Raw genomic sequence first — 22,659 nt, forward strand, 5'->3', positions numbered from 1 at the left:
TAAAAGTGTGGCTTAAGTGAATGCTAGAATTGTACTGCGAAATGTCTGTATCCTTTCACACGTACAGATTCTAGGAAAAGTTGTCTTCCTATTAGTCAAATATTTATCTGTTTCGTCAACTTTGTACGAATGCTTTCAATCAAATTGATGTTGGTTCGTGTCTATTGTTAGAATTGTTCTGTAAAATGTCTCTATCCTTTCACACGTACAGATTCTAGGAAAAGTTGTCTTCCTATTAGTCAAATATGTATCTGTTTCGTCAACTTTGTACGAATGCTTTCAATCAAATTAAATTATTGGTTTGTATACTTAATCACTAAAATCGAATGTAACGACTAGTTACGGTGTACCGGACCGCGACATGGATGTAATCCAATCGAACAACGATACATACACACAAAAAAGCTGATACTAAATGGGAGCAGTATTATGCAAGCGCGGGTGTCATTTTACGACCGGTTGTCGGATCTACGTGGAAAAGCTTAAGAAATCCTGATCTCGCGAAATTGTTCCGTCTTTGGCAGCGGAGACTTCGATAACATAATGTTCTGTTCGATTTTATACAGTGAACCACAGAAATATTCGAACACTTTTAAAAGGACGATAACTTTTCAATAACAGAATTTCTCAAAAATGTCCGAATATTACTGCGATTCATTGTACGTTCGTTAGAAACCTCGACGCAACCAGCAAATAATTTTGTAGCCATCTTTTAATTGAGGGGTGAGCTCGTTGTCTAACAGTTGATGTATGTATACAGCGTCTGTCCGGAAAGTAATGCGACATTTTTCTTTTTACATCTATTGAACATATGTGAGTACAAACCTTTAAAATTTTTCAAAGTAGGACCCTTGGGCGTCGACACATTTTTTCCAGCGCGATTTCCATGCTTCGTATGCTCCCTGGAAGGCGTTATCTGTAGCCTCTCGTAGTACACTCATCGCAGCCTCGTCGAGCACTTCCAACCAAAACTTTCCATAGATTACGGGGAAAACAGTAAACGGTACTTCTTACTTAGTTGGATCACAACACTTCCTCAACCCCCGTACAGTCCTAACTTGTCTCCCGCCGACTTCTTCTTGTTTCCAAAAATTAAAAATGTGCTAAAAGGATGCCATTTTGAAAGCGTGGAACGCGTCAAAGAGGCTGTGACGAGGGTGCTACGAGAGGTTCCAAAAAACGCCTTCCAGGGAGCATACGAAGCATGGAAATCGCGCTTGAAAAAATGTGTCGACGCCCAAGGATCCTACTTTGAAGAAATTTAAAGGTTTGCACCCATATGTTTAATAGATGTTTTTTTAAAAAATGTGGTTGCATTACTTTCCGGACAGACCCTGTATATATCTTTGCAATCTTCTATATCATACCCTGATACCCGTAACAATAATAATAAGTTAGTACTAAAAAATAAAATGAGTGGAAAATATCTTCCAATTACAGAAGATTAAAAAATATTTTTCTAATCGAGTGATATTTATAGGTAGATCCTCTTTGAGCAAGTTTATCGCATGCTTTGAATTCTTGAATGATCGATGATTCCGAGCCTCGATTTAAATCGAAATTTAAACGCACATTGTCGATTCCAACGTGAAGATTCTCCGGAATGGAATTCGAATAAAAATTGTTCGACTGTGAAGAAGGGATCACGATTGAATTCCAGATGATTCCAGAAACAAGAAAAAGAAACAATCTCGATTTCTCGATTGTTCCATTCCATTCCATGAAACCGATAATTATCAATAGCAGAGTTTGTTATTATTCATGCACGCGCAACTCGAATGTCTTTTCGACTCGCTTACGTCAGCTCATTTTCGCGCATTAATAGATAATATTGTAATGGCACTCTTCAAGGCTCGTTCTCGCGTACGACGACCTATTCCCATTTTTTATCATATTTTCACCTACGTTCTGTTCTCTTATTGGCTTATTGTCTCACTCACTTTTAATCAAACTGTATATTATCTTATATATGTATATGTACATATTAATATATGTATACATATTATCACCCTAACACTTTATTGACCACAAAACACAACATTTAAAAATCGTCACCTTCACTTTTCCCTTCGCTATTACGACCAATAACAATTAAAAAAAGAATTTTTTACACAAGAGCTATTAAACTAATCTTTCTAACGTCTCAAAAAAACTTAAGCTGTTGGCTCTAAGTTCGAAAAAGTTATTCGTTTTTAAAAGATGTACGAATACTTTATACATACACCCACTGTACATTTTATAGTAGAAATACAGAACTGTGAATATACAGTTAGGAGCAAAACAGATCACACACACTTTACATCGGAATAACATTTTTATGAATGGACCAAACGACTTGAATTTCCCTGTAAGGTTAGAAGAATTAGTTTAGTAAATGACGTCTAAAAAATATGTTGAAAATATGCATTTGGTCGGAATTGCGAAAAACAACAGTAAAAATTGATTTTTACAAGTTTAAAAGATGTGTTTGGTCAACTTTTATAAATTATATACGCTCTGAAAATTTTATTGAAATTGGTTAATTGGTTTACGAGTTATAATCGATCAAAAGTGGTAAAAATGGAAATATTTCAAGATTTTCGGCATTCTTACCACTTTCGATCGTTTATAACTCGTAAACCAATTAACCAATTGCAATGAAATTTTCGGAGCGTATATAATTTATACAAGTTGACCAAACACATCTTTTAAATTTTCGTTATTGGCCCAGCTAAAAAAAAATCGTAAAAATCAATTTTTACTATTATTTTTCACAATTCCGACCAAATGCATTTTTTCAACATATCTTTTAGACGTCATTTATTAAACTAACTTTTCTAGCCTTACAGAGAAATTCAAGTCGTTTGGTCTATTCATGAAAAAGTTGTTCTGATTTCAAGTGAGTGTGATCAGTAGACTGCGGATCTTTATGCAAAATAAAAAATGTTTCCATCGATTGCAAGACACAGGAGTGAAATAAAAATTTCTTTCTTCTTTTAATTATCTGATTATGCTGAAAGCAATAGGCTGATGTCTTTAAATCTTTTTAATATGTTCACTGCTGTAAATTGTGCTTACCCATATTTGTCATAAATGCATAAAATCCGCAGTCTAGTGATCAGTTGTGCTCCTAACTGTATACGTCTAGTTCCGCATTAGCTTCGGGTTTTCACAATTCATTTAGACAGTTTTTATTTTACAGTCCCGACGGGTCCCGTAAACCTGTAAATTAGGTCAATAGTGAAATGTCGCAGAACTGTCGGAACTCAATGATCCGGGACACGTTTCCAATTCAAGGTTCGCCGCGGGTTACATATGGCGGGTTTGCGAGACGAGTATGGAGTCCCCATACTGATTCCAACTCCTTGAGACGAGTTAGTGTCGCGGCAGACGAAGGTTAGATTTCCGCGGAAGGACGACGAGCGATCGAAGGCTGCGAGAATTGAACGTCTCCGTTCTCCGTTTTTCCTCGGTTTTTTTCTCGCTGTACGAATGAATTGTTCATCTTTCGAGAAAAACAAAAAGGAAAAGGTATTAGCAACGCAGAGGGCGGAACGAAACAGGGAATCTTTCAGGAAGAGAATACTTAGCACTCGGCTCGTCCACAAAGTCCGACGATGCACGAGTTATGCAATTACATTTGTAATGGGCCAACATTCAGCTCCGACAACGCTCCGGCAATTCGCGGTAATTACTGCGTGCCCGCGTCTTGTAATCCGTTGCGGGTCACGTCGTCTGCTAAGACATCGTCTCACGATAGAAAGAAGTGGAAATGGAGGCACATGTATATCAGAGATCCAAGAAAATTCTTATCTTCGAAAACTTGTAACCAGACCGCGGATCTTGAAGCAACGTAAAAATTGTTTGCGTTTGATTACGAACAACAAGGACCAAGTAGAAAATTCTTCTTCTTCTTTTAACCCCTTGCCGTAACATTTTCTTTACAGTTACAAAGTGGTTAATCTTTATCCTCAAAAATGTCGCACAAGAGAATGGAAAATTTGCAGTGACTTCCACTAATATTCGGACACTCTTGAAAAGACGATAACCTTTTTAATATTGGACCATACGATTTGAACCTTTTGGGAAGTTAGAACAATTGGTTTACGATACAACGCGACCAAAATTTTTGTTAAAATTGCCATTGTTGTTGAAGTCGCTGTTTACAACTTTTTTATGGGGGCCCCCATGTTGAAAATTTAAAATATTAAAAAGTGGTAAAAATGCCGAAAATCTTGAAAAATTGCCATTTTAAATTTTCGGAGCGTATATATAATTTATACGAGTTGACCAAACACATCTTTTAAATTTTCGTTATTGGCCCAGCTAAAAAAGTGGTAAGAATCAATTTTTACTACTTGTTTTTCGCAATTCCGACCAAATGCATATTTCAAGATATTTTTTAGACGTCATTTACTAAACTAATTCTTCTAGCCTTACAGAGAAATTCAAGTCGTTTGGTCCATTCATAAATTAAAGTTATTCTGATTTAAAGCGTGTGTGATCAGTTTTGCTCACTAGTTTGTATGGCTATGTTTATTTGAAAGCTCAAATATTGATTACAAACCAATCAAATTGTGTTTCATCCATAAAAGAATGGCATAACATTTATGTTTGTTAGACTTTGTTAAAAACTTCATCACGAGTCTGATTCGTTAGAATACGGCAAGAGATTGATGATTTTAATATGTTTGAAAAATCTCCAGTGAACAAAAAAATTTGACCGAGTCCACGGCATTTTGAGTGCGTTACTCGAGCCTGCGGAAACGGTATGTCGCGCATAAATATTCCTGGGGCCTTCAATTCATTATATCACACTGTTCTCCTGCATTGTTAGCAGCAATGTGGAAGAATTTATGGGGAAGCCTGTATATCGTCGGCTTATTATCTCCGTCCGTAGATCTCGAAGGGAGCCCTATCGACGGACAGTGAAATCGCCGCATGTGCTATGAATTACTGTAATTCGTGACAGGGTAGGAGGAGTCATGGGCACAGTAGTCTTATGAGAAAGCATAGTGTTTACCGGCTGGCTTTGCTCGTTGCGTAACATTTCGATAAACATCTGTACACCTGAGAATTTTGTAAAATAATTTCACTGAAACGTAACTTACACCGATCCCTTCAATTCAACAACAGATTTCGTGCGAAATCAAAATCTTCTACAGGTTTTTCACTCCAAATTCACCCTTTTGCAAATCAATTTCAACCCTTTAGAAATGAAGTATTTTTACGCAAGTTTTTGTGAAAAAATAATCAAATAAAATGTAAATTAATTGTTAAGAAATTCAAAATTTTATTTATTGCCAACATGTACATCAAATATCTATTTGAAAAAAATTACCAATTCATTAACTTTGTAATGTATGGAAACTGTGTGTAGACATGTATATTCATCATAACGACACATTTTCTGATTGATAAATTTTTTAAATGAAAGTACATATGTTTAATGTTTCCCTCGCAGTAATGATACCGTTCACGTGTGTCTAAATAAATACATAATTTCATCGAAATAAATAAATAATTAATTCTAAATATTCTTAATGGGTGAAATGGTGAAATTGATTTGCGCAAGTTAGAATTTCACTTGTAAATGGAAGAATTTGCAGTATAATCTATATCTGAATTGCAACAAACCGGTAAATATCAAGTAGAATATTATTTTCTTCTTTAATCACGTTAACTACCACGTAGTCATAACTTTATCTCTAAATACTGTCAGTTTTTCTTATTCTGTATCTCGCCTCTGATTTTGGTAGTAACTGCACAAAATCTGTTGTTGGATGTAATGATATATGTATAGTAGAGAATCTCGAGGAACGTAAAAATAAGAAGAGTTGAAAGAAGAAGAAGAAGTAGAATTTCTTTGATTGATCCGAGAAAGAAAGAAATTCCTTTTCCCCAAGGAAGTGTGGATAAATGATTGATAGGGTCCAATTACGTTTCCGTCGTCGTATCGACGTGCACTATAATCTCGAAGGGAATGTTGATGATCCTGTCAATCAGGAATTCAAGTGTAAATCTCTCTCTGCGTCTTTCTTTCGCACTTTCCGCTCTTTCTATCTTGTAATTTCATCGACAGGTGATGCTGATGTCCGCCATTTTCTGGCGGAACGGAATTGTAGACATTCTCACTTATCGAACTCCCTTGAAAATATTACAAGAATTTTTGGGTCACAAGTGGCCCAGCATGTCGGCCTACCGCGTTATTGTTGAACGACCATCTATTTAATAAATAATAAATTCTTGTAAGAGATTTCTGTCTGGCAGCTATCATAATTTACATTCGAACCATTTTTTATTACCACGCTTATATTAACCTCCGTGTTGTTGTTGTCCTCTTCCCCATAGTCCAATCTTGCTGAAATTTTGTATACACACTTGCTTCCGATGACAATAAAAGTAGAAAATAGAATATATAAAAAAAACTTTTTAAAAACCACGTTATATTAAAATGCACTAAAAAGGAGAAAATAATTTTTTTCCTTGTTCTCCATGAAATACCAAAATTTCTTCTGTTATAATAAAATTAGTGTCGGAATAGATGGAAAAATTTAATATAAATTTAAATAAAATCATGACATTAGTGACTATAAATAAAAGTGTGGAGGCACCCACGAAGATTACGTCAGTATAGTTTAGCGCTCCACGCTTTTATTTTTATAGTCACTAATGTCATGATTTTATTTAAATCTATATTAAATTTTTCCATCTATTCCGACACTAATTTTATAGCAGAAGAAATTTTGAACTAATTGTTTAAAATTTTGGGGAAAAATATTATTAATCGTTTAACCGGACTCGGTATTTTATGGAGAACCAGGAAAAAAATTATTTTCTCCTAATAATGCATTTCAATATTAGCGTGGTTTTTAAAAAGCTTTTTTCCACAAATAAATACTTTTCTGTATTAAAGCATTGAACTTCGAATTATTTATTATATCTTTCGAGTTAGTGATCGTTTTCATGCATTCATAACATTCGGATGGACCAAGACCATTCGTTCCTAAAGAATGCCAATGTTGAAGGTTTTGAAACTGAGGATTGAGAAAACAATTTACATTGAACAATTAAAACATGGTCCGTTGTTCTGTTTGCCAAACAATGTCGACCGATACTTCTTGAACTTCGTACGCGGTTCTCCATTACCAGTAGCTTTGAAACAATAGGTACTTTGATAAAGCAATCACCAACTATGAACGATCACTGTGGTATGGAATGACTTTTTACTTACTGTATGTTTCTTCAGGCAATTGTGCCCATAATCATGAAAGTGGTCTAAGTGAATGATATAAAAAAATTAGTTCATCAGTTATTATGAACAATGATCAACAGTTTATTTGTATAATTAACAACGAACACATTCTAATCGTCACGCGTAAAAAATCAAAAATTAAAAATCTCAAAACTCATAATGATAATGTGATAACTTTTTAGAAATAATTAATAAACGTAAATGAATCATTTCATTAAAACTTTTGTTTCTAATAAAACTCGTAGTTTATTATCGCTCTAAGTCATTTGTAGGTGATTCAACTGAATCTTTAAAATCCATGGGGTATGGGTTAAAAACAACATTTTTGCATGAGATTCGCGCAAAATTTCACATTCATAATACATTTTCATCAATCAAGACTAATCAAATTCGACATGAGAATGCTGCGTAATATAAAAATATTCTTTAATGTATTCAAATGTAATCCTTTACAGAACAAACAGACAGACAAGAAAGCGAGCTAATAAAAACGTGGTAAAATCCTCTAAAATGAAATAACGGAAATATCTTGTGACGCACTGAAGTTACGAAAAAATTTTTTTTACAAAAATTGTTCGGTATGAAGGGTACAATCATATAGTCTAATTTTTTTGAGGACGGGAATGGTAAGAAGGCGGGATTTTAAAGTCAAATTAAGTTTCTTAAATGGAATGTCCTATTTTTTATACCATAGATCGATAGAGTATCAAATTCTGAGTATAATAGTGTTGACCTTCATATGTCCTAAACCTAATAGTTAAAGAGATATTATCCAAAGAAAAGAAAGAAAATTGTTTCGATAATATCTCGTTAACTATTAGATTTGTGACATATGGAGATCAATAGGATTTTTTTTAATGGTAACACTTACTTTCTGTATCATGAATCGATAGACTATCAAATTCTGAGTAAAAACGTATTGACCATTAACGCCACGTGGAATGCGTTGATTCAGGATTTCAGAGAAGCTCCACTTACTGAACGTCGATGTAATAAATAGCTAATAATTTCAACTGGTTGCTGAAAGATTCGAATTTGACTGACAAAAAGTAAAGCGTCAATAGAATACTTCGGTGAGAAAAATTTGAAAAATTCAAAGGTGTGAAGCGAATCACTTTCATCACTTTAGCACGTGTGAACGGCTCAATTATAAATAAAAAGAGACATCATTGTAATCAGCAAGTTGTCTAAACGCTGCGAACGATAACTAAGCTAGCAAGATCGTTTGCAAAAGTAACAATTGATGAATGGCTCGCAGGAGACAATGAAAAAGTGCAATGTTCGGCTTTATCAGTCGCGTTCATCGTGCAAACGTATTGCATAACCTTGCCAGAGTTATTGCCGCGAGTGTTCGCGGTTTCCGCGGCATTTCTGGACCCGAACCGTGTGTATTGCATCGCAATGTACCACCGTCAGTTTGCCGATAAACATCCACTTGCTGATCAAACTACTAAACGCGGCTCTCGGTTCTTGCTCGATAAACGCGAATTGCATTCGAAGTGCAGTTTCCTCGGCGAACAATCGCCACGGAAGATTGTTCGCGAATGAATTAAAGATGAGGCGAGGGACGAGCTCGAACAACGAAAAGACCGTGATGCGAAGGCTTGACAATAGATAATAACGAATGAACGAGCAGCAGACGATCGCGAAAACTTCTGTTTTAAGTTTTAGGTATCTTCTAATCCTTCCTTTCATTCATTCAATCTTTCATTACCAGACTGCGGATCTCTAAGCAAAATAAAAATTGTCTGCATCGATTACAAGAAATAGAAACCAAATCGAATGTTATTTCCTCCCTTAATGATTTTAATAAAGGAGGTTTTTTGGAGGAATATTGGAGGAATATTGGTATTTTCAATTTTTTTACTTTTCCAACAATTTTGAATTTCACTTACTCAATTTTGTTATAAATGCATAAAGATCCGCAGTCTATTCATTACTATTGTAGATTGCGGATTAGGGCTTGCAATCCCGCAGGATCCCGCGTCATTTTTTGCTCCCAGGCGATACGAAATCCTGCGAATTTTGGGGACCATTTTTAACAGCTTGAGCTTGTGTATATCTCAATCAATTTCGATGAAATTTCTCACCATTTTTAACAGCTTGTAGCTCGTGTATATCTCAATCGATTTCGATGAAATTTTCAGCATGTGTGTAACTTACTTATACAGGGTCATCCGTTTTTAAACGGCTAAACGTTAACCAGCTGTAGAGGACCCCAAATGGAGCAACTTTTACCCCTATCACTTTTTTTGTTTCGGCCTTGATTTCTAGATAATTGCAAAAAACCATCATTTTTTGAGTTTACATAAACTTAAATATCTCAGGACTCCAATGATGAATCTTGATGGTTTTTCCTTTGTTTAGTTTAAAATAAGTAGGGGCATCTTTTTTATTAAATAAACTTTTTTGTATGACCTTCGGATCATGGTTTTTTTGGCGTGGGGCGCACCGTGGAGCCTGAAAGAAATAAGTTGAAAAGTGGCGGTGTGCCCCACGCCAAAAAAACCATGATCCGAAAGTCATACAAAAAAGTTTATTCAATAAAAAAGATGCCCCTACTTATTTTAAACTAAACAAAGGAAAAACCATCAAGATTCATCATTGGAGTCCTGAGATATTTAATTTTATGTAAACTCAAAAAATGATGGTTTTTTGCAATTATCTGGAAATCAAGGCCGAAACAAAAAAAGTGATAGGGGTAAAAGTTGTTCCATTTGGGGTCCTCTACAGCTGGTTAACGTTTGGCCGTTTAAAAACGGATGACCCTGTATTTAAAATTTTGTTTACGGGCCCATATAAGAAATGCCTTCTTTATTTTTGCATGTAACCTTGTAAATTATAATTTTTGGAAAATCTTTTTTGCATATCATTTCGTAAACCAATGCTTCTAATTGATTATAAAAAATCAGGTCCTTTGGTACAATTATAAAAAAAGTTGTTCTGTTTTAAAAGGTGTACGAATACTTTTTACACTCGCAGTAAGTTCATTATAAGAATTTTCTTGATTTGTAAGCATTCATTCATCCTCGAAATTCCCCTCAATGTACAGTGTACTTTGTAAATAAGATTTTAATGAAGTTTTCACAACACGAACTCCAGTTTACGCGGACGATAATCATTCGCGGATAGATTGATTCTCCGGACCGGAAACTGACGTGCAACAACATTACACTCGTTACGAGCGGTATACGTAAAACCATTATGTAAAAGTCATGACATTTATATTGACAAACGGACCACTGTCACGGTCGGAACACTTCGAATGTCGATGCAGATACTGAAACACTTTAGTTTACATGTGTGTGTGTGTGTGTGTTCGAGCGCGTTTAAACCACAAACTTTACCCGAGCGAATTCGAATTCCGAGAATTTCAATCGTTGCAGGGTGTCTTTGCAACGCGGAATTACCTAATCTTGTTCATGTCAAATGAAATATTTCTTAAGTCATTCGCAAAATCGTAGCAATTTATTGGATTGGTAAGAAAGTAATTTCGGTATTTTAAGGTGAAATAACACCGAATATCTTTTTTCAAACGACGAACTTTAATCAATAAAATATTTTCCTGTTTATTCTTTTTGGCAAAAGATCATCAAACAAAAAGGAAAATATCTTATTCGTTAAAGTTCATTGCTTGAATAAAGAAATTGGGTTCTATTTCATCTTAAAATACCGAAATTACTTTCTCGCCAGCCCAATAATTGGTAGATGCATAAACTCCGCGTTATATTTTTCTATATTTTTGAATTGAACATTTTTTTATCAAAGACCAGTTCTCGGTTATTCCGCGAGCTTCGTGATAAGCGTACCAAACATTTATGGGTTAATTGGCGTATTCCTATTCGTCCTATAACCTGCTGAAAACTCGTACCAGTAACCGGATGTACGGTATTCGACGGTCATAAACGGAGAATCAGCTGACATGCACAGAAGTTGACCAAGCAAAGTTGGTCGCAACCAAGCAACGGTATTGCCTCGAAAAGTGTCACGATTCGCTCGTCGACGTCATGTCAAAAATCACCACACACACAAGCTGTTCAACCTACTCGATCCTGTCTAATTCTCGGTTTCGCGGCCTCCGAAATCTCAGGCTTCTAATATTTAAATACACTTTTTGTATTCTTTGTAATCTTGTAAATCATTAACTCTGTGCACTGCTATGTAAAAAATATGTCATTGTAAAAATGTAAAGAAAAATTTTGTCTGTATAAGTATTTGTGGAATTTTATTGATTTTTGGAAGACAAGTATACAATACTTTAAAACTTTCAAGCATATCGTAGATAGCATACCTAGAATGTCTTTGGAAATTTTCATTTTCTATTCTTATTAACAACTCGTTTTGATTAAAACTGACTTCTATTAAGATTACAAAATTAGAAAAATTTAAAGTACTATATGTATACAGGGTGTCCCAAGACCCCTTCGACTCCGGGAAATGGGAGGTTCCTTAGGTCATTTGAAGCAACATTTTCCTTTGCACCAATGTCAGCCGGGGCTTTGTTTAGGAGTTATTAACGAAAAACACGGACCAATCAGAGCGCGACCTAGACGCGCGATGGCACGTTCAGCCCGGCGCGCCGGGAGACGAGCGCGGTGTAACGCCGCGATGCCGCAACGAACAAGAGTTTCTCGAGATTATGTGAATCTTCCCCGATTTGGATGAGCTTTGGATATGTTGTCAAGACCATGATTCTGAACAACATTTCCCTTTACAGTTTTTGTCGGCCGGCTTTAGTTTACGCGATAAGTAACTTGTAATTGTAAATCGATCGATGTACTACCTGAACTATCTCCTCTCCGATTTCGATGAGCTTTGGATATGTTGTCAAGACCATGATTCTGAACAACATTTCCCTTTACAGTTTTTGTCGGCCGGCTTTAGTTTACGCGATAAGTAACTTGTAATTGTAAATCGATCGATGTACTATCTGAACTATCTCCTCTCCGATTTCGATGAGCTTTGGATATGTTGTCAAGACCATGATTCTGAACAACATTACCCTTTACAGTTTTTGTCGGTCGGAAGAACTTTACTTGTCAATTCATATGGGTGGATCTCTTTACCCGACTTACGGCAACTTTACCCGAACGAGGGAAAAAGCAGAAACTGATTGTATTAAAACCTCACTTATTCAGCCGTAAATCCATTTGCTGCTTCGAAATGTGTGTCACTGGGTCACTCGGTGACGAACTGCACAGATGTCTTCAGGTATACGACAGTACCGAAAGCTAAGGGACGTACGGCCAGGTCGACGAACTGCACAGCCGGTGGTAAAAGGCCTAAGGGATGCGCGGTCAAGTCGACGATCCAGAATTTCACTTTCACTTTCGAATCGATAAATAATTCGTATGTTTATTTCACACAGATGCCTTGAAATTTTTCCACACTCACAATCACTGTTCACATTTGTCAACACATAGTTCTGCACTAATAATAATTGCCATATCCCTTGTCCTGCTGCACAAATCACAACAATCAGGTAATGCAATCACTAGACTGCGGATTTCATGCATTTGTAGCAAACATGAGTAGGTGCATTTTAAGACACTAGAGAGATTAAAGTAATGTCAGAACACCAATGTATTATTTTCAACTTCTTAAAATGATCACAGTAAGAATCAAATATCTGTCTGGCTCCTGTCCCTTGTAATAGCGGCAGCCAACTTTCATTTTACATAAAGATCCGCAGTCTAGTGATTAGATTAAATAATCGTTTAATTAGTTGAAGCAATTATTATTAGTGCAGAACTATGTGTTGACAAATGTGAACAGTGATTGTGAGTGTGGAAAAATTTCAAGGCATCTGTGTGAAATAAACATACGAATTATTTATCGATTCGAAAGTGAAAGTGAAATTCTGGATCGGCGACTTGACCGCGCATCCCTTAGGCCTTTTACCACCGGCTGTGCAGTTCGTCGACCTGGCCGTACGTCCCTTAGCTTTCGGTACTGTCGTATACCTGAAGACATCTGTGCAGTTCGTCACCGAGTGACCCAGTGACACACATTTCGAAGCAGCAAATGGATTTACGGCTGAATAAGTGAGGTTTTAATACAATCAGTTTCTGCTTTTTCCCTCGTTCGGGTAAAGTTGCCGTAAGTCGGGTAAAGAGATCCACCCATATGAATTGACAAGTAAAGTTCTTCCGACCGACAAAAACTGTAAAGGGTAATGTTGTTCAGAATCATGGTCTTGACAACATATCCAAAGCTCATCGAAATCGGAGAGGAGATAGTTCAGATAGTACATCGATCGATTTACAATTACAAGTTACTTATCGCGTAAACTAAAGCCGGCCGACAAAAACTGTAAAGGGAAATGTTGTTCAGAATCATGGTCTTGACAACATATCCAAAGCTCATCGAAATCGGAGAGGAGATAGTTCAGGTAGTACATCGATCGATTTACAATTACAAGTTACTTATCGCGTAAACTAAAGCCGGCCGACAAAAACTGTAAAGGGAAATGTTGTTCAGAATCATGGTCTTGACAACATATCCAAAGCTCATCCAAATCGGGGAAGATTCACATAATCTCGAGAAACTCTTGTTCGTTGCGGCATCGCGGCGTTACACCGCGCTCGTCTCCCGGCGCGCCGGGCTGAACGTGCCATCGCGCGTCTAGGTCGCGCTCTGATTGGTCCGTGTTTTTCGTTAATAACTCCTAAACAAAGCCCCGGCTGACATTGGTGCAAAGGAAAATGTTGCTTCAAATGACCTAAGGAACCTCCCATTTCCCGGAGTCGAAGGGGTCTTGGGACACCCTGTATACAGGGTGTCCCGGCTAACTTGACCACCTTGAATATCTTTGTTGTTTTTAAAGATACTGCGGTAACTGAGATCGCCAAGGGAACAAATGTATAGAAAAGTAAACCTCACACACACCCATACATGTAAGAGAGTCTAGCTACGGTGCCGAATTTGTGTATCCGAGCTGAGTCAGTCGCGTATAGACCACGAGCTGTGTACTATCAAATAAATACATTGTGACCTTAAACTTAGGTATTCCTTATATACACCTCGGACGTAACAGATACGTCAAATGTCTGAAGGACAAAGTTGAATGGTAAAATGGGGCTCATAAGATACCAACAAAACTTTTTTTTTTCATGTAATTTTTTTTAGAGATATGAAGGTCACCTTTTTTTCATTTTTTTAAATGGAATGAGGTATTTTTTAGTACATCAATCGATGCAGCTGGACACTCGTTATAAAAAAGTACTAACCTATGTATGTCGAAAAGTTAGTAGTTCAGGAGATATTTCAATTTCAATAACTCGAAAATACCATTACTGTCGTGTGTGTACTAAGGCGTTAGTGTTCACTTACTTATGTAACGTCTTAAATAAAGTAATCTTAAAGTAATAAAGTAAAATTGTTCCCATGGATAAATTTTCAATCATCGATTCACGAATGGTCACGTAGTCTGATACGAGGTGTATGCGATTTTCTTTATCAACAGGAAGGAGAACCATGCACCGGTGACGCAACAGTTTTGAAAATATGTCCGGCGATCGGTGTTATTCTTAATATTCGGCTGTACGTTATCATTGTCACTACTTACGAACCTGTTCGACACGACTGGAAGTGATCTCCAACGGCGGCAAGATGATGTTGATCAAGAGCTTCTTCCGGAGGATCATTAAAGACTTCCGGCATAAAGAGCTGCTACCCCTGAAAATGATATTTTTCGTTCAGGCATCCAGTGAGTAAACGCTATTATAATACACAATCCATTAAACTTGTCAATTTACAGATACAGTAGCGGACAAAAGTTTAAAACCGCTCTAAAGAAGACGATAACTCTTTTAATATTGTACTATACGATTTGAACTTTTTTGGGAAGCTAGAGCAATTAGTTCACGAAAGGATGTGAAAAGAAATTTTTTCAAAAATTGCAATTGATCGGAATTGTTGAAAAAATACTAAAAGTTGATTTTCTAATTTTTTTATGTGGGTCTATATTGATAATTTAAAAAATACGTTTTGTAGATCTGTGTCAATTAAACATGTTCTGAAAATTTCGTCAAAATCGGTCTACGTTCCAATGAGCTACAAACGTTTAAATGTGGTAAAAATTGCAGATTTTCACGATTTTCGGCCTATATCTAAGAACTCTTACATCTTTCAATGCCTGTCGTTTTTCCCCGCATCAACCAATTACGATGAAACTTTCACAGTGCATATAATTGACACTGACCTACAAAACGTACTTTTTAAATTTTCAATATAGGCCCACATAAAAAAGTTAAAAAAATCAACTTTTAGTATTGTTTCAACAATTCCGATCAATTGCAATTTTTGAAAAAATTTCTTTTCACATCCTTTAGTAAACTAATCGCTCTAGCTTCCCAAAAAAGTTCAAATCGTATAGTACAATATTTAAAAAGTTATCGTCTCCTTTAGAGCGGTCTTAAACTTTTGTCCGCTACTGTATATTAAGCAATACAAAATAGTATTGAATTCATAGTAAAATTCTTGACAAAAGAAAAAGACATTTTGTTAACGTGTATCATTGTAAATTAGTATTGTATAGTAGTTTAAATTTGGATCTTCTGTATTTAAGGCTGCAATATTTAAAATGATTATTATTAGACAGCGGATTTGATGCATTTGCGACAAAAAGGAGTAGATGTAATTTAAAACATCAAAAATTGAAAAATACTTTTACATTATTCTCGACCTATTGAACATATTAACCCTTCGCTGCATAGTGTATCATATCTGATACAGTTAACAAATCTGGTGTATAGTGAACTAAGAATGCGTTTCTTACTATTCTAGACATTTTATCTCATTTGATAAAATGTTGTCTTAATTTTTAAAAATATTTCTCCCTTAAATAAAACATAAAAACTGACCTTCTTTCAATTTTTTCATCCCAATTAAAAAATCGTGCAGTGATGGGTTAAGACAAAAAATCCATTTCTATGTCACTCCGGTTTGTTGCAGTTCCAGGCAGAAAATTTTGATTTTGCATGAAGATCCGCTGTCTGCTAATTGGCATGTAGATCAAATTGCTGAAGTTCTCAAGTACTGATATTGTTGTCGAGTACAACGAGGTATTTTTTCACGTTTCCAGCACTCTATGTACTTTATCCATATTTGACGATACATATGAGGGAGCTTGGCATAAATGTGGAGGAGACAGCCATAATGAGTGCCATTACGCCAGTGATCGCTATGGTGATGCCACCCTTAGCCGGAATGTTTGCAGATCGTGTGGGAAATTTCAAAGTAAAATTCCGATGAGTTCTATTTTTCTATCGCAACAGCTACTCCTCAAACTGTTTTCACACTTCTATTTCACAGACATTGAAAGATGTAAGAATCGTTACAATTACTCCAATTGGAGGCCGAAAATCGTGAAATACTGCAATTTTTACCATGTTTAAACGTTTGTACTAGTTTGTAGCTCATTACAACATCGCGACCGATTTTGATGAAATTTTCTGAATATGTTTAATTGATACAAATCTACGAATCGTGTTTTCTAAATTTTCCATATAAGCCCACATATAAAAGTTGAAAAACACAACTTTTAGTATTTTCTCTGCAATTCCGACAACTTGCAGTTTTTTTTTCAAAAATTTTTGTCACGTTGTGTAGCAAACCAACTGTTCTAACTTCACCAAACATTTCAGGTTGTATATTCCAATATTAAAAAAGTTATGATATTTTTAAAAGTATCCGAATATTAGTGGGAGTCACTGTACATTGTACATACATACATGTATTACTTATAATTAAACAATTTGAAACATACCTCAGATAGCATTCCTAGAAAATTTTTCGAAATTTTCCATTCGTTGACTTTTTATTTCCGTTCTCATCAGCCTGGTTAATTGCTTAAATATTGATTACCAGACTGCGAATCTTTATGCATTTATGAAGAAATTGATTGGGTAAAATATAAAACAGTAAGAGATTTAAAAAATTCAAGAATGTTACAATGTTGGTTTTAATGTAACACAGTCATTAAGGGATGAAATCAATTTTTATGTTATTCCTGCTTCCCACAATCAATGCAAAACGTTTTTACTTTGCATAAAGATCCGCAGTCTATTGATTACAAACGAATCAAAGATTTCATCTAAAAAGAAACGTTTCAAGACCGGACGACTTTGTTAAAATCTCTATCGCGAGTCTGACTCGTGAAGATACGGCAAGGGGGTTAAGAAGATATGAACGGTATGTTTATATGCATAGGTTTTATTGTCCCTGTTCTCTTCATTTGGCGGATTCGCGGCTCTGTTACTGTTGCTCGTGCCGATTGGCAGGATAACCGTGGAATTTCCGAACAGAGTGGTTATGGACGTTGGCTGCACAGGGAATAACGGGCTGCTTTACACGATGAGCCAGAGTCATCCTTGCGAGACAAAGTTGCAAGAAAAGATCTCCACCAGGCTAGAAAGTTGCGGGTAGGTAAGGATGCGGAATTTTTATCTGTGCCTGTAATGAAAATTTCACAAACCTGTATTTTGTAAATCTAATTGCAATGAAGTTATACACATGTACAAAGTTTCATTGAAATCGGTTGACGCATAAAAAAGCTATGGACATCGTAAAAATCTTTGCATTAATTGATTCTTACGATTTTTGCCATTTTCAATCAATTATACTTCATAACAACCTTGATCGATTTCGATGAAACTTTGTACATGTGTATAACTTACTTAGATTTACAAAATACATGTTTGAAATTTTTTCATTACAGGCACAGATAAAAAACTTAAAAATCGTCACCTTTACTTTTTCCTTCGCAATTGTGACCAATAACAATTTTAAAAAATATTTACATATTAGCTAGTAAACTAATCCTTTAATTTCGAAGAAGTTATTCGTTTTTATAAGGTATACGAATACTTCGTACACCCACTGTAGGTATTACTGTAATTTTCGAATGATTATCAGAATAGAAAGTGAAATGCATTTAAACGTAGTAAAGATGATTTGAAGATACAGGTTTGAATTTTCCTCTTTCCGAAACAGCATCGCTGAGTTTTCGAAATTTTCTTGTTAAAGCTATATGTGCCGAGTGGACGTTTACAATGACACCGACGTGGAGTCCATTTTGTCATCGAGGATGTACACGATCATGCGACACAATTTGGAAACGGGTAGCAACTCCACGATTAAGTATACCATTGCTCAGGATGACATGCCAGTGGTACGTACAACTAAACAATAAGAAAGTTTATATATATTTTTAATGTTACTTTTACTACTGTTTAATCAGTAGACAGCGGATTTCATGCGTGTACGAGAAAAATGAGTAGGTGTAATTAGGAACAGTGACAATCACAAGAATTTAAAAATACTGTTATATTATTTCCGACCCTATTGAATATACTAAGAAAGACAATGAATTTTTATTTCACTCCAGTTGATTGAAAATCAAGTAGAAAATTTTTATTGCGCATAAAGATCTGCTGTCTATTAATTAGTGTTCGTTACAGACAATTTAGTATATCTACATATACTTCATTCTCAGCGAGATTCTACGAACGAAAGAAATCATTTTCTATTAAATTTACAGTTTTGTAGAACTATGTACAAATGTACAGTTAGGAACAAGACCGATCTTGGAATCAGAATAAGTTTTTCATGAATGGACCAAACGCGCGCGACTTCAATTTCCCTGTAAGGGTGTAAGGCTAGAATAATTAGTTTAGAAAATCTAAAAAATACGTCTAAAAAATATCTTGAAAAAATGCATTTGGTCGGAATTGTGAAAAACAATAGTAAAAATTTATTTTTATAACTTTTTTAGCTGGGCCAATAACGAAAATTCAAAAGATGTGTTTGGTCAACTCGTATAAATTATATACGCTCTGAAAATTTTATTGAAATTGGTTAATTTGTTTTACGAGTTATAAACGATCAAAAGTGGTAAAAAGGCTGAAAATCTTGAAAATTGCCATTTTTATCACTTTCGATCGTTTATAACTCGTAAACCAATTAACCAATTAACCAATTTCAATGAAATTTTCGGAGCGTATATACAGGGTGACAAGAAATAACGGAGTTAAACATTTCTTATTATAATTCTGTCAAATCGACAAATTTTGAAAAACCAAATAATAACAACGATAACATAGACCGTTAGTATTCATATATTTAAGAGGTTTCGAAATGGCCACCCTTTGAGCCGATGCAAAGGGTTACACCAGGCCAGGGCCAGGGATTGTGCTCGGTCCCATAAAAATTTGGAGTCATTGAAAAAATCTCTGCGCCGGGTGTGGGACCGAATGACGCCAGAAGAGCTGCGGCCCATTGCCGAAAATTTCAAAACACGTTTGAGCCGCTGCATCGGCTCAAAGGGTGGCCATTTCGAAACCTCTTAAATATGTGAATACTAATGGTCTATGTTATCGTTGTTATTGTTTGGTGTTTCAATATTCGTCGATTTGACAGAATTATAATGAGAAATGTATTATGAATTATAAAAAGAAATTCCGTTATTTCTTGTCACCCTGTAATTTAAACAAGTTGACCAAACAAATGTTTTAAATTTTCGTTATTGGCCCAGCTAAAAAAGTCGTAAAAACCAATTTTTACTATTCTTTTTCACAATTCCGACCAAATGCATTTTTTCAACATATTTTATAGACGTCATTTACTAAACTAATTCTTCTAACCTTACAGAGAAATTGAAACCATTTGGTCCATTCATAAAAAAGTTGTTCTGATTTCAAGAGTGTGTGATCAGTTTTGCTCCTAACTGTATACAGAGGAGTGTATTACTATCATGTAGTAGAATTGTCAATTTAGTAGAACTATGCGGAGGAGTGTATTGCTATAGTATGATCCGATACATGACGTTCGATTCAATTGAATGATTGATTTGTAGAAACCGAAAGACGAAGACATCCGGGAGTATCGGAGGCTATCAAATAACGAGCACTTCAAGACGTCGATCCGTCAGATCTCGAAGAACGAGTATTTCTTCCCGACGAATCAATTATACGAATTCGCGTGCACGGTGTCGGGATTCATCGAGGACTTCGAGACATCGACCTTCAACACTGCCATGTCGAACAGAATCTACGAGAATCGAACTCTTTGCAGTTTCAATCCCATATTGACGCTCAAGGTGAGTTGTCGATTTCCTGAAAAATAATCATCTTATAAAATAACTTATTGTTTGTTCACGCGGCTATGTAAAATCTGCACACAGGATAACGCGAGCAAAACGATAAACTACCATTCGTTCAAATCGAAGCTGAAGAATGTGGAAGTGACGGAAGAGGATCGTCAGCTGATGCGTCAAAGATATTTATCGGAGGAGATGTCGTGGACCGGAGATCAATTCGAAAAGATCACTTGCGGCAATCCTGATCTCGAAACCGAGAAAATCGTTTTGGATCTGCCCCTGATCAATTACACTCAGAGCGCAGCGCCGTACAAGCTCCTAAACAGCGACGATTGTCATAAACGGTGTATAGTAACCGCGCCGCGCAAGGAAGTTTGCTCCAACAAGGACATGGAACTCGAGTTCAATATTAGATTGACTTTCTGGCTCTACTTTGTCATCAGGGTCTTCATTAGTAAGTTCTTTCGAAGAACTTTCAAGAAACTTTGATTTAATATTTAATATTAATATAATAATATATACTATAATATATACTATAATACTTTAATAAAAATCAATATTTTGACAAATTCAGTAAAATTTCTTTAATTCTGTTGAAATCTGTTGGAGTCACTTAAGATTTCTCACCATTTTTATTTTAATAGTTATGTAATAAAATTAACAAGTATAATTATTTTATTTTCCAGGTGTGATCGGCGGTACCACGTTCGCCATGTTCGAGGGTGCAGTGATCGCCATATTACGAGAGCAGAAAGCCGATTATGGGCTTCAGAGGATCTACGGCAGTATCGGAGGCATGATCTCCTCCCCGCTTTCTGGACTCTTGATCGATTACGCGAGTCGTGACAAGAGTTACACGGATTTCAGGTACTATCCTAATAATTAGACTGCGGATCTTTTTAGCAAAATAAAAAATTGCTTGCATCGATTGTGAGAAATAGAAACTAAATTGAAAGTCTATTTGTTAATGCATAAAGATCCGCAGTCTACAATGTTCGATTGTGTAGAAATTGTCAGTTTATTATCGTTGTTATTTGTTAACCGAATTTCTTAGGCCTGCGTTCTACCTGTACGCGGCGCTGAAGCTGATGTCGGGAGTACTGATGCTCGCCATTAATTTAGAATTCAAATCACCGGCGACAAACGTGATTCGCGACGTTTTCACTGTGCTGAGGAACATAGAGGCTGCCGCCCTCTTCATCGCATGCTTCATTCTCGGTAAGACGGTTCTTGATCTCGCATAATCAATTGTTACAATGCTGAACGATACTCACTCGAACCTTCATGTGCCCATAATTATGAAAGTGGTCTAAGTGATATATTTCTTGTTTCGAGATATTTCAAGGAAAAGGAATGGGGGAAACTTTACTTTACCGGACTCAAAATTTGTGCCTTTCTCCTATAAATTATTATGTATTTGGTATGCAATCCAATAGATTTGTATCCGGGGCTGCTGCAGACCGAAGTTTCGATCCTGTAGGATCAATGGTTCGGGAGTTATGCTTGCTTAAAGTTGAGCAATCTGCAGTGTTTTTGACAGGTAAAGGCGCCGCCATATTGATTTGTAGTGACGACCACGAGCTGCTTACCTTGCCGCCCCCGGACCTAATCACCAACCAACTACCACCTAGCGGCTCTGCTCGGTAAACGGCGCTACAAACCAATATGGCGGCGCCCTTACCTGTCAAAAACACTGAAAAACGCACTACTTTAAGCAAGCATAACTCTTGAACCACTGATCCTGCAGGATCGAAACTTCGATCTGCAGCCGCCCCGGGTACAAATCTACTGGATTACATACCAAATACATCATAATTTATCGGAGAAAGGCACAAATTTTGAGTCCGGTAAAGTAAAGAGCAGCCAAGGATAATGTTGAAATAACAAGCACGATCCGACGGTTCATTTTTCACAACATCGTGAAAATCACATTGCATTTATTTAGTTTAAAATAATCTGATGTGAAATAACTGATTGACTCATTTCTTTTTTAATTTTGACTTGGACCACTTTCATAATTATGGACACATATGCACGTAGAAATCATTTTGAAATAAAATTGTAATTTATGCATACTTTTAGACCGCCGATTTTATGCGCTCATAAGGACCTACTGAACAATATTACTAGACTGCGGATCTTTATGCAAAATAAAAAATGTTCGCAATCACTGCAGGACACAGGAGCCAAATAAAAATTGTATTCTTCTTTTAATTATCCTATCGAGCAGAAATTAATACACTGATGCCCTTAAATCTTCTTAATTCGTCTACTGCTTTAAATTGTACGTGTCCATTTTCGTTATAAATGCATAAAATCCGCAGTC

At 36.0% G+C, this 22,659-nt stretch overlaps 1 protein-coding gene across 2 annotated transcripts in view; it reads left to right on the top strand.

Annotated features, from left to right (window-relative positions):
* The window catches only part of LOC143221741 (uncharacterized), a 38,802-nt gene that overhangs the window by 10,561 nt on the left and 5,582 nt on the right, over positions 1 to 22,659 (top strand). The window contains exons 2-9 of one of the 2 annotated variants that reach the window (XM_076447213.1): positions 14,700 to 14,942; positions 16,320 to 16,474; positions 17,447 to 17,658; positions 18,263 to 18,407; positions 20,091 to 20,333; positions 20,418 to 20,787; positions 21,020 to 21,200; positions 21,388 to 21,551. In XM_076447213.1, coding sequence (XP_076303328.1) covers positions 14,846 to 14,942; positions 16,320 to 16,474; positions 17,447 to 17,658; positions 18,263 to 18,407; positions 20,091 to 20,333; positions 20,418 to 20,787; positions 21,020 to 21,200; positions 21,388 to 21,551 — 1,567 coding nt within the window. In that variant the 5' untranslated portion in view covers positions 14,700 to 14,845. Of the gene's footprint in view, positions 1 to 14,699; positions 14,943 to 16,319; positions 16,475 to 17,446; positions 17,663 to 18,262; positions 18,408 to 20,090; positions 20,334 to 20,417; positions 20,788 to 21,019; positions 21,201 to 21,387; positions 21,552 to 22,659 lie in introns of those variants that run through there. The other variant, XM_076447215.1, reaches the window with a different exon arrangement.

Source organism: Lasioglossum baleicum, chromosome 3, assembly GCF_051020765.1.
Source record: "Lasioglossum baleicum chromosome 3, iyLasBale1, whole genome shotgun sequence".
Taxonomy (NCBI): domain Eukaryota; kingdom Metazoa; phylum Arthropoda; class Insecta; order Hymenoptera; family Halictidae; genus Lasioglossum; species Lasioglossum baleicum.